This window comes from Neopelma chrysocephalum, unplaced genomic scaffold, assembly GCF_003984885.1.
Source record: "Neopelma chrysocephalum unplaced genomic scaffold, ASM398488v2 Primary Assembly neopelma1_73b, whole genome shotgun sequence".
In the NCBI taxonomy this organism is placed as follows: Eukaryota; Metazoa; Chordata; class Aves; order Passeriformes; family Pipridae; genus Neopelma; species Neopelma chrysocephalum.
The window spans coordinates 5,965,924-5,979,720 of NW_020897734.1; the positions used below are offsets into that span (position 1 = coordinate 5,965,924).

Sequence of the window (13,797 nt, forward strand, 5' to 3'; positions counted from 1 at the left end):
TCTATTCATCATAGTAGTGTTTATATGATAAAACACAAGACTAATATTTCCACATGAATTTTTAAATCACACTACAAGTATTAAAGACACCTGACTTGGATTTGTCATCAACGTTTAATACTTTCGGATTTGCGTCACAAGGGTAAATATTTTTTCTGGAATCTTTTTCACTTCTTTGAGTAAAAGTGCATGCACTACAAATTGAATACAAAAATTTAATTCCATCATTCAATTGTATTAACATGTTAAATGAGTGTGCAGCAGTTAAACATCTACTTCACAAAACTGTATTAGAAACAATCATAAACAGAGACACACAAAAAAGCCCACAGTTCATGCAACTGCATGACTTAATTTCTTGCTGTACCATAATTCCATGTTTGGCCCCTAATAGAGATCTCCAGAGGATCTTGTTTGCTACAAAAGACTCATATGGGAGATTTGACAAAGAGCTCATCTCCCTGCTGAACTGCCACAGAAGTATAACTACTTACAAGGTATTTCAGTATTAAAATAACTGATTATCAGTTTTTAGAGCTGTCACATTCAAAACCATGAACAATACACAAAATATTTTACCAAAGGGTGCAACTAATCTTTTGTACAGCCCTGACAAGTTGCAGTGGGCTTATCTCAGAAGAGTGGTTGTGATTCATACGCAGTTCCTAAAGCTCCTTAGCTCGGGAGGGTCTGTTGAAGAGAACCTGATAAGGATGTCATGGGTGTAAAGGCAACAGGAGACAGGCCTGACCTAGAAGAGGATTTATATGTATTTGGTTTTAATTGTATCAGGAACTCCCACTACTAATATTCTAATTGTCTCTCTTTCACAAAGCTCAGCTTCTTATGAAGTTTCTGGTTTGCTCTAATAAAATTCTTATCATTCATTTTCCGAAAGTGACACTAAGTATGGCTGATGACAAAATGACTTGTCTAAATTTAAGTTAATGACTTTGACCTACATATTTCTGTTATGTGCATTGAATCTAAGTTCACAACATACTTTCAAATTCAGAACAAAATCATGACAGACTGTGAATGCATTAAGACAGAAGCACCCTCTTGACTGTGTCAGCTCTGAAAATATTTCTTGCTGACATGCACAGCACCTTCAGCTGGACGTGTCAGCTATACATCAAAGGACCAAGACAGACAAAGATGAGTAAGTAGGATATAAAGGAGGTACAATCAGTCACCATCAACCTCCTAAACAAAGACATGGTCTTCCACCAAAAGACAAAGAAATAAACAGGTGGGGATTATCTTTACAAGAGGAGGGACTGACTGTAAATCAGGTAAATATATCAAAAATCATCATAGTTCAGGAAAACCATCATTTTGAGAGACCAGAATGTAAAGAACTAGAAAAGACCAGAACGTAAAGAACAGGAAGAGCTTTATGCTGCTCATTGAATGGATGGAAGCCAGAAGAGATTTTATGTGTAATTAACGTACAGCACCTACACAATATGGATCTACACTGGACAGAGTTTTTGTCATTTTGGTCATTTTCCAAACTGTAAAAGAAGTACTGCTGTAAGCCACAAAATGTATAGAGAGAAGAAATAATGGCAACTTCAATCAAGCTAGACCTTTACAAAAAGCACTCTAGAAAGCAAGAATCCAAGACAAAATTGATCTTCCAAAGAGATTATTTCCTGTCATTACTGCCCTTCCACTGCAGTGCTTGGGATCCCATGGAAAACTCAAACAGGTTAAAGCTCCAAAGTTCCCATGAACAGGCAAACCTCTTCTCTGCAATTGTCACTACAACCCAACAGCATCAACATCCCAAAATTCCTTTCCATAACCACAGCAAATCTGTAAATCTTCAAGAAAATAGCTACATATGCTGGCAGATCAAAGAACTCCTGAAGGATGACTCCTGTGAAAACATACTCTGTAAAGGAGCACACCAAGTGCAAGCATTCTTGAAGCAATAATATGCAGAAGTCATACCCAACACTTCTTACAATCCAGCAAGTTATTTGTACAAAACATTTTAATGCACTTTTAATGCAGAACTATTCTCGATCTCCATCAGGCCCTGAATTAAAAGGCATGGGGACATAAACAGATATTAGAGTTTCTCCCCTACCCATTCTGCAAATATCAGCTTCCTTTAAAAATAATCTCTTCACAAAACAGCTGTTCAGGCTAATTCATATCATAAGGAAATTACATGGCAGCAGGGATTATTTGAAACTGGTTTTAACACACTGAACTGGAAAATTAATAATCTGTCCCTTCAAAAATCAAATACCTTTAAATACACAAGCACAAGGAAGGTATTTTCCTCTGTCGGGGAAGAACCAGTACTCTGTACAAAACTGAAAAGTACTGGTGAACACAAACAAAAAGTCTGCTTAAAGACCACTCTGAATAAAACAAAGCCAACACAAAGTTCTTTGTCCTATACACTATATTTTATATATTTAATTCAATTTGTGCTGATGATTAGACAGTTTTAATTCATAAGCTATTCTCTATTATTTTTACTACAAAATATAATTACTGAATATGACCTCAGTAGAAAGCCTTGCAGTACCTGAAAAAGCCTGTTTTGGCTGAAATAAAAAATAATGTCCATCTGTAACTAAAAAGAAGATCTCTGCTTTCAGCCCCTATTTTAAATGTATTTGTAATTATTTTCCCAAAATTCCTTTTTTCCAGGAAACAAATTAATTCCCAAATATTTGTTTATAATATTTTCATTTAATCATGACAATATAAAATGTAGATGAGCCCTTAATAAGAGAAAAGATATGTTGTCAGTGATTTCATCTTATGCTTATTAATTGACCTTTTGAATCCTCTAAATTGATCTTATTCTCACACTGATATGCAGTAGTTGGCATTTCAAGACTAACTATGAATAATAACAATTAGGACATAGAAAAATTCCACATCTAAACAGAAGGAAGTAAGCCAAATACTGTCAATTTAAAGTTTCAAGTGCCTGCCTTCAATAAAAAGCAAGACAAGCCTGAATTATAATTGTTGCTCACAATGAAGGGATGAGTTCAGTGAGTTTGAAGTATTTGGAAATAGACTTCTGAAAACTTAAAAGCAAATCCCTCAAAAGTGCAAGCAATGATCTTATACCGGTAAGATAAACATGACTGAGGTGGTTGATAATTAAAACAAGGATTCAGTTATGCCCACTGAACTTTTAAATCCCAGATAAAAGTTCAAAATATTCCAGTCTAATCTTCAAAAATGGAAGTTTATTCATAAGGAAAAACAAAACCATTATGTTCGTACTCACCGGAACTTTACTTCCGACTATCTGCATGCAGTGGTCAGCCAAGAGAGGTTATTGTGTGAAAAAGATAATAATAATACATAAATAAACACAGCAAAGTACTTAGTAGGATGCAGTATCACACACATTTTTCAGTGTTTAATCATTAGTAGTAGTTACATTCTTTTATTACTTTATCAAACTGTCTAAGAGTTAGAGCTTCTCAACAGGAAAACAGTAGTTCTTCTGTAGGAGAAACAATTTCAAATTCTTATGTTCCACTGCTGAATCATCAGTATTTGACACATTTACCAACAGATAACTAAATACCTGGCCTGACAGCTATATCTTGAAAGATTAAGTATGCCATTCAGTTAAAATTATCAGGTCAGAAATTTTATATATGATACTGAGAAAACTACAGAACACTCTAATGGCATACTCACTTCCTTGGATGTATAACAACTTGATATATTATGGAGCTTTTGATCTATTTAGGTGATGTCACCACTGAATTTAATTAAGTTTTCATAATCAAAAACATAGCCTACAGTTATAACTCTAACTTGCATTTCAGAAAAATCTTGTATGGCATTTTTATTCAACTGCTCAGTATGGATGCTTTTAATTACATGGATAATTAAACAGTGATTTTCAGAATGCCATCTTCTCTTTTTGCCATTGAACAGCACCTCTGCCTATTCCTGAACAAAAGGTTGAGTTTCCACAGAGGAAACTCCACAGGAAGGCAGCACATCTGTGCCCTGTTCTCTCACTTGGCACAAATGGCCACGTTCCTGGGAGCACCAGGACTATGGACTTCTGCTCAAATATTGTCAGCCTTTCCTCATCAGCTGTTTGCTGCAATCTGATGGCAGCAGCCCCTCTACTGAATAATCACTGCTGTCTGATTAAGAGCCTGATTTTGTTCTGAGATCTGAATTTGACTGTATCTGTTCAGCCTCTACCTGCTTCATTTTCTACTGTTATCTCTTCTATTATTACTTTAGGAAGTCTTTCAGAAGCAGAAGTCCCTGCAAGGCTTTCACAATCACATCTTCTCTCCTCTTCCTGATGAAGCTTCCTCTAGAAGCACAAGATGAACTGTCATCACCAGACAATCTCTTTTCCTAATTTACTATCTTCTTCTCTCACCAATGTTCAGCTATTCAACATGGAATGAAACGTCACCAAGTTCAGCTCTGAAACAGAATTTCATTCCTTCAGCAATGTAATTCCCCTGGTCAACAATCTTTCTCTTCGAGCAAGAGAAGGAATCAGAAAATCACTTCACATGAAAGCATCCAGCTCATCAGCTTCTACATGTCCTCCACCCCCAAGAAAAAGGAAAGCTTTCTTCATCCATGAAACCCAAGTTTCCTTTCTCACTCAGAACTCCGAAGACAGAAGTGTTTCAGAAAAGCATGGTCAACATGCTGCAGATGGCACACAGGCAGAGGAAACAAGCACCAAATTCAAAAATAATTTGGTCAAGACAACAACAGAAATGAAAGTGATACTTTCACATGAGTCGAGAGAACTCAAAAGCCTAATTAAAACAAACATGAAATGAACCATGAGAAAAGCTACATCAACTGTTAAGTGTGTTTTGTGAGCTCTAAGCAGAAGAAAAAGTCCAAGTATTTTCAATGCAAAAAAGGAACATCTGTGACCAAAGAAAAAGGTAGAAATTTTAAGACATTTTAAGATCACTTTGAATGCAACCAGCATTTTCATGGATGGTAATCCTGAAGAAAAGAAAGTTTGACGGTTCATGACGCAATAAAGATTAATTAGGGCTTGAATTCATGTGAGCAGAATTGTAGTTTCACTAAACAGAAGATGAATTTAAAGGTGAAAATGAGTTTTGCTCCATTGTAAGAGCCCAATCATCATTTTACAATTAAGGCCTATATTTCTAATTTTTTTTTTTAATCAATTAAGATGCTAGTTATTTGAAAATGAAACTGGAGTAACATGCTACAGAAAGGTAGTTTATATTTCTGCACAATTCCATTCAAATGCTGTGATTCAATTGCAAGAAGGACACACCAAAGCACACAAACTTCAGTACGAGACATTTTTCCACCAGGAAAAACATTTTGCATATGTGTAAAACATCCATACTGGTGCTGACTTAAGCTCTAAGTGCACGTTCACATAAAAGGACCTTTTAGAATTATTTTTTTTCAATTGTTAGTACATCTTGACAAACATATTCCCAGTTCTGTTAAGTTTCCCATGCTGCAGCACATATGATGGCAGGATTGCAATCTGTTAAAGTTCCAGCAGTTAGCCATGCAATGGGAGCCATGCTTTCCTTGCTCAGCCACAAAATTATGGTACATTTCAGCATCAGTGCATACGAGAGAGATCACCATTGTTCAACTACTTGTTGGAAAGAACTGGAAGTACTTTCACTTCTACTTTATGCTTTCCCTTTCTACTGCTTCAATAAAATATTCTTACCTACCAAGAAAAATTTAACATTGATCACTAAGTGAAGTCAAAAACCTTACAAAGCATAATTAATAGTTCCCAAAGATAGTCTAGGCAAAGTACATTAACAGGCAAGTTCATACTATTTACTGCATAAGCTTGAATAATTCTCCAATAACTTGTATGTTTAGTCAGACTATGCTTTAAGCACTGGATTCCTTCCAGCACAGACTTAAGGACTGTGGATTTTGTTTAAGATGAACTCAAGCAGGAACATCACTCCTCTCAGAAACTAAATCACCATTTTCATTACCATTTCATCACCATCATAATGCAAGATCTTCCTCACCGAAGTTTATGTTTCATGAAAGGCATTTGCATAATAATTGCATGTCATCGTAGTCTTAATTTTTTGAAATTTTGCTCTGCAGAGCTGATTTTCAAGGTTAAAAAGAGGCAAGTCAGCTGTACTGCTTGCAGTCCATGCTTGCAGATTCATTAGGCAGACGCCAACATAATCTTATTTGCCAGTTTATTTCCCCACAAAACAGATTGTTTAATGCTGTCTATATTTAGCACTCAGACTCAGCCCCGCAGAAGTGCTGCCACTACATGTTTGAACAATTACTCCACAAGTGGTCTTCATTTCCAGTAAGCTTTTATTGCACACAGCAACTGAAAGATGAGATTCATTAGATTCATTCTCATTTCCAAAGAAAATCATATGCATTACCCAATTTTATTGAAGAACTAGACTGATAGCAAATTTTGTCACTTGAAGCACACTAGTGCCCCTTGGAAACACAGAGCTTCCCCTCAGCACCACTTCTTCCCAACACTTCAATTCATCCAGTTCCTTAGAATACAGGAACTTAGAATACCACTAGGAACTTCCTTAAAATTCTTTATGCAACAAAAAGGGGCACAAATCAGGACAAAACCTGTTTCTAAGAAATCAAAACATCCAACATTTGTAAGTTTTTGTGGCATATTCTCCTTTTACATAAGAACTATATATGCCCTGGTCAATTTTTAACACACAAAAAGCACTAATGTTGTATTTTATAACCAATCAGTAGTAATACTCCAACTGCAGAAAATAAATAGTAGCTCTTCACTATTTAAAATTGTATTTCTGCACCCCAAAAAATGTTGGGGCATCCAGTCATTTCCTTAAAATTTTGGCACGTTGAAAAAGATAGATTTCAAAAATTCCACATGAAGGATCAATCAACAAAGTGTTAATCATTCAATTAAAGAAGAGAAAATAACCAACACAAATGAAAGGTCCAAATATACTTTTCCTATTCAAAATGTAATTTAAAACTCGTTTTAAGACCATCTTTTCACTAAAGGAATCCAGTACGTACGTCACTGCTGAAATTATGAAGTCCTGCTATCCCTTCCAAAAACTTTTGGTACTAAAAATTCCTAAGATGAATTCCACAGAAATATGCTCAGCTTTTATCCATGTCTCTACATCATTCGATTTGCAATTTCCTGTATTTTTTTTTTACAAGAAAGGATCAAGTTTTTACATTGCCCAGCAACTGAAACACAAACTAACCCTTCAGATGCAGCTGCAAGCATTTCAAAGTACATTAGTAAGTACAGATTTATTTATTTGTTCCTACCACTCTTAGATAAATCCAGACCAAAAAAAAATTAAAGTTTCAAGCTTGAAAAGCATAACACTCCTAAAGCTTCTTTCCTCTGTCTTGGAGAGGTGAGTACTTACGGATTTGGCAGTTGCAGAAATGTATTGGACAACCATCTCCCGTTTTGTGCTCAAGTCTTTATCTCTTAAAGGAGCTTTACGTTCCTCATTTAGGTTCATGTCTTCCTGTAAAGAAACAGCCCACACAACATCAAGAATCTATTTCATGCTTTTTACTAGTCTTTGTTCTTTTTATACTACTTTCGTTAAACAAACAAGAAGTGACTTTTTCAAGTTTATCTGCAGGAGTTTTTTTTAATTCTGAGCTACCCTATTTTCTCATTTAATTCTGTCACCTCTTGTGTTCACTGTTTTTGAGACTTGAACAAAATTAGTTTATTTACTTAATTTAAATAAAGGGTAGTTTACATTGGTGAAATTTGGCTCAACAAACAGAACTAGAGGACAAATACAAAAATCCTACAGCTCAAGTTGATACTTCAGCATTAACTCATGAAGTTCCCTGTGTTTTTAATACAATGTTATCACCACAGACACCATTCCTGCACTATCTAATCAGAGGGCTGTTATTACATGGATTATTAGCTCGTAGAAGTGGCAGATGTGAAAGTGTTCCAACTGATGTATTTAAAACAAGCCTAGAAGTCAAAACATTCTGCTAGATTAAACCCAGAGATGCCTGTTTTAACTTAATAACTGATTAAATGCAATGTAATCATTACTAGTCATGCCATTAAAAGTCAAAGTCACTTCAGATTGTCAACGAAAGCCAGTAAATGTTACTGTAATAACTTACTAGTGAACAGCTTTATCAGAGAATTGTGAGTCTCTGGAAGACAGACCTATTGTCTGCTTCAATTAACATTACCTGGAAAAGTTAAAAACTAATCCCTTTACCTAACAAGTAAATCAAGCAAGTGTTAATTAACACTTATCCAATCCTTCAAAAGAGATTCACAGCTTCGTTGACCAGAGCAGAACCACACAATGGAACAGGACAGTTCTTGACTGCATGTAAGTTCACAATAATTTTGAAGAATGATACAGAAAACTGTATTTCTAAAAATACTCAAAAAAACTCATTTCTTGACATGTCATGTACCAATACCAGTGTGCATGGCAGGACACACCCACTTCAGTTAGTTTCTGTATTACTAATAGAAAAGTTGCCTTGTGAGTAGAATCAAAAGCCTTAATAAATGATCCTATGACAGTGGATATTCAAGACTATGCAAAAATTCAGGTTTCTAGGTATTAATATTTTATTAATAGAAAACACTATTTTCCAACAGTATTTATTAACTTCACTTCATTAAAAACAACCCTTCAACAGCAGTATCTAACTACTGCAACTAAAATCTATATGGGTTGTTTTAATGAAGCAATCAACAGGTTTTTTTTTTTAAATTTAGCCTTTTTGCCTTTGTTTTGCCTGTAGAAGTAGACCAAACCATTTAAACATCTCTAATAGTGGCATTCTTTGAGTTTACGTGCCAGTTTAGACAGGTCTATTAGGCCTACCCTCACAAGGTATGGGATACTCCCCAAAATTACAATATTTGAAAACAACTGCTATACAATAAATACTAACTTGAAACCAAATTAAAACTCATAAAATGATGTGGAATATCATCTTACCATCATTTTTTCAAAGAGATCCATCACTTCTTTTTCTGATAAGTTCATGCAACGCTCATCAACAAGCGCTTGGGCATGTGGGATCTCACTAATGGAAGGTTGGGAGTCAATAGGGTGCTGAATAAGAGGCTTCTCTTTTTTCACTGCTGATCTCCTGAAGCTTGTAATCCTGTCACGCTGCAAAGACATCCATTCAAAAATCAGCAGAAATAGAAATATAGGAAAGCAGCCAACACACACATTTTTAGTTAATTCAAGCAGCAGAGTTAAAACTCAAACTGAACTGTAAGTAAAAATACTCTTAATATTCAGAGATTACTTTTCATAGAAAGACAATAACATATAAGGTAAACTCATGACAGGTCACATGCAAAAGCAATATAAATATTTCTCGCAGCTTCAAAACTATACCATCTAGGTTAAACTCTTAGCATTTCAAAATCTTCAACTCATCTTCTCACATTACTCCCTAATTATCCTGATAGTGAATAAATATGGTACCACAAAGGTAATGTCCAAGCGTTCCTTCACCTGAAGAGCTATAAGTCTTTGGAGGACAACTGAAAAAGCCAGCGTTGGGAAGGAGGTACTCACAAGTTCATCAGGCTTATAAAAAAATCCTGCTAAAGTAAAATAAAGTTTGTAGAGGAATTAATGCTCCAAGCATAGTTCACAATTCCTTGAAGCGTTTTTCAGTACAGACTCCTGAAATTAGTGCAAAATTTTAAAAAGCCAGGTAATGGATTACTGACACAGAAGCAGCCACCCATAGTTAAATACACATAACAGACATTAGTGAAAGCATGTCATACAGTCTGCCACTGACTTGCTTTAGCCCTCACACCAAACCCCCAGCTTTGTTTTTTAAGCATGCTTACTCAGTTACTTTGTTAATATTGGAAACAACCAATAAGGACACCTTCCTCATAAGGCCATTTATTTGTTTTTGAAAAATAACTCTATTTTGAATAGAGTCCAATTTTTTGACTTAATAACTGCCTTTAATGATATATATATATGTAAATATGTATATATATATATATATATATATATATATATGCTCATTTCGAGAATGTTATGCCTATAGCACTTTTTTCAATTAACTGTTTGCATCAACAAATACTCCTGTATTTGTTTCAGGCACTGAACAGCCTTATGAAGATGTGCTTTCATCTAACAGCAGCTTATGTAGGGTTACCAGGATCATTCATGGCACTTAGGTTACCTCCATGAAAACACAGAAACCAAAATTTATATTTGCTACACTTGTACAACCTCTGTGAGGTGTGAAAAGCTTAATATAATATTTCACTTGCAAAATTTTGATTCATTTTCAATTAGTGAGTCCAGAGTGAAGAAATTTGAGCAAGTGCTGTGAAGTATAGTGAAGAAGGATTTTTTTTCTGTCACTGTTTTGTTTCTTTTTCTTTTTCTTTTTGTTGTTGTTTGTTTGTTTTTTTTGTTTTGGTTTTTTTGTTTTTGTTTTGGTTTTGTTCATTTTTTTAATTTTTACTTTTTGAAATTCTAGAAGACTACCTTAAAGTTTTGAAGTACAGTATCCCTAGATAAGCTGCATTCCCTTTGAATTTCTTCTGAGCTTTTCTGGGGGGTTTTGTGTTTTCTGAATGGGGGTAGGTGGGTTTTCTTCTTCCTTAGAAATCTTACATTTGTGGACAGAAACACAATACCTACAAGGATATAGTTGATGTCTTTAACAAGGCAAGAATATTACTTTAATCCTTTTTTTTACCTTATTAGAATAGCTTAAATTACGTTTTTGGAAACTAAAATTAGGGCATAGCCCAGTAAAAAGGCCAAGGATAGGACAAATGCCTGAAAGGCAGTATCCAAATTTAGCCAGTATACACCAAATGCAGTGTAACTGTTCACTTAGTTTAAAAAGCCCATTCAGCAGGCACAAAAAGTTATTTAAGATCCAATTTCCCCATACTGTGATCTGTTTCAAGTATAACTTATTAACAACAAATTTGTTTAATGAGATTGCAATGGTGAGATCACTTTGAAGCCACAAATAAATCTTCTACATGATTACTAGGTACAATCTCCTCATTTCAGACATGTAGAATATCAGGAACTAAATAGCCAGTGTGGCTTAACTATTATATATATAATGCAAATTTTTAATTTTAATGAAATCGATTTTGATATAACTTTCTGCAAAAATACTTTGCAACAGGTTTCAAAGTATTCAGCGCTATTAAGTTAGTGCTACTGAATACAAACTTGTTGTTTGGCATTCAGTACACACTTATTACCCAATATAATTCCATTTGAATCATGTGGCAACTAACTTTGAAGAACCACTGCAGATCCTTTACTGTTAAAGAGAAGGTCAAGAAAAATAATGCTTGAACTGTTGAGTAACAGTTTCAACACATCCACAGTATTACTAAAGTATTTAGAATGTGGTCAAAGAAGTTCCTTCAAATAGAAATCACAATTAATCTTCTTCAACAGAAATTACAAATTAAGATCTTTAGGAATAGTCTCTCAATTTTCTGAAATCTATTGATTAATATCCTTATAAGACCATGTTATTTTGTCCACAACATTTGAAATAAAGTAGCATGCAGCGTGGAGTTACCATTGCAAATTAAGATGCTACAAAGACCTTACCACATCATCTGCCAAAGTTTTTATTTGAATATTCTATTAAAAAAAAAAAACAACACACACAAATCAAAGAAAAAAAGACAGTGTTACCTACTGTTTCAGAATAAAGAAGTCTGTATTTCATGTATTTGAACATTTAAGAGCATTTGAAATTTCATTGTGTTCTAACAAAGCTAAATGAACATGGAATATACTGCATTTTCTATGAAAAAGCAAGCTTGTATCTCATTGCACCTGGTCTTTTGACTATTTAATTCATGAATCTGAAACCTGCATTGCTCTAGTACCCCCAGTATTGCATAAAAATGCACCAAGATCTCTTAGAAGGCTTTCCAAAACAAACACGGACTCCTGGACTTCAAACTGCGTCAGCACAGAGTTATGTGACATTCTCAGCTCGGACCATTTTTGAAACTCAGAGCTGAGAATTTCCTGTGCCCAAGCTTCTGGAGCCTTCTGCCAACTTCTACACTGAATAATGTCCATTGGTAGATGAACTGGTTAAAGTCACTGAATTGGTGATTCACAAACCACTCACTATCATCTCTCCCTCCCTTGTACCCGCTCACTTTTTCCTTAAGAGCAGGAAAATCCTGCTGACAAAAATCACCAGTTACATTTCTATTCATGGCCCAAACCACTTACATTGCACACCAATATCAACAATGTTTATCAAGGAAGCTTCAGTTTATGAACTTTGCTCAATTTACACGAAGTCATGAATAGGAAATAAGGTCTAGAACTTATGGGGGGGACAGAATTCAAGAAGCTTTCAGAAGTACATGGGACAGTGTGGTGGACTGACCCTGGCTGACAGGTCAGTCCCCATGGAGCCACTTGCTCATTCCCTCTCAGCAAGATTATGTAGAGAATCCCAAGTACAAAAGCAAGACAAACTTAATGGTTGAGATATAAAAACAAAAAAATAAAATAATGAAACAAATTATGCAAAACCATCAGGGAGCACCAGCAGACCAATGCCTACCCAGCTTCTGAGCAACTGCTAATTTGGAAAAAAATCCTCCTCCCCACTCCACAGCCCTGGATTTGTTGCTGAACATGGTGTCATATGGTTGGAATATCTCTTTCATCACTGTGGATGAGCTGTGCTGTCTGTATCCCCCTCCCAACCTCCAGACCACCCACCCTGCTCCCAGGTGGGAAGGAGTAAGCCTTGACACTGGGAAGGGATGTTCAGCAAAAGCTGAAGCACTGGTGTTCTATCAACGCTGCTTTGATCACAAATCTAGGACACAGCACCATATGAACAAACTCCACCTCAGCCTGACCCAGCACAGACATCTGGACATCCAGGTGTTGACACCTTCAGCTTCCAAACTGCCACATCTCAATGCCTTTCCTTATGCCTCTCCTGTATTTTCATTACCTGGACTTAGAATGGAGTTTATAATCTTGAAATCAAAACTAATATGTCCATACTCCAGTAAATAGATCTTTTCTTTTTAATTGAGATTACTGAGCAAAATGAAGTAAAGCCTAAGCATGATTTCAACCCAGAGACAACTGTGCAAGCAAGAAGTTCTAAAACTGCGTATCTGTTTTAGCAGTTACTTGTACTAGAATTTTTTTCCCCTTCTCATTTAAGCACTGTCAATCTCTCCCTGAACCTGGAACAGGATAATCTACCCCATCTCTACACTTATATTGCATTTGTCACTCAAACTCCTCTGGGCAAAATACGGAATACTAAAACAAGATACCACACACCATTTTTTCAGACACCTCAAGCACTCTTCCCAGATATCCTTATGGTGTGTAAGGTACACTGCTGCCAGCAGCTACTCAAGATAAGCAACACATTTAACAGGTAGGAGAGAAACTGAAAGCAGCTGGAGGCAAAGCTGAGGCAGTTATGTACCTGCAGATTCTCACACTATTTTGACAATCTCTTATACTAACAAAGAAATCACACTTCCAGTCTGATTTCAGAACATAAACCAAAAGTAGTTTACCTCCCTACAAGGAAGTTAAAGATATTGTGGATTTTGTAGTCCTCTAGCATTATTCTTTCAGCTACCTATAAGTCAGCAGAGCAACACAAGACAAAAAGAAATCAACCCTTTCCTAGCTTGTTAAAGACATTAACTCCTTGTGTTAAGAAGCAGCGCAAAGGAAAAGGTTTTGCAAAAATCTCCAAGATTAA

General features: G+C 35.6%; 1 protein-coding gene across 5 annotated transcripts in view; it reads right to left on the reverse strand.

Moving 5' to 3' along the window:
* DIAPH2 (diaphanous related formin 2) overlaps positions 1–13,797 on the reverse strand; it is a 198,841-nt gene that overhangs the window by 169,369 nt on the left and 15,675 nt on the right. For 2 of the 5 annotated variants that reach the window (XM_027687355.1, XM_027687358.1), the window contains exons 2-5: positions 11,637–11,669; positions 9,000–9,176; positions 7,422–7,526; positions 3,269–3,289 (exon numbers count right to left, since the gene is read on the reverse strand). In XM_027687355.1, the coding sequence (XP_027543156.1) occupies positions 3,269–3,289; positions 7,422–7,526; positions 9,000–9,176; positions 11,637–11,669 (336 nt within the window). The other 3 variants (XM_027687359.1, XM_027687357.1, XM_027687356.1) reach the window with 3 other exon arrangements.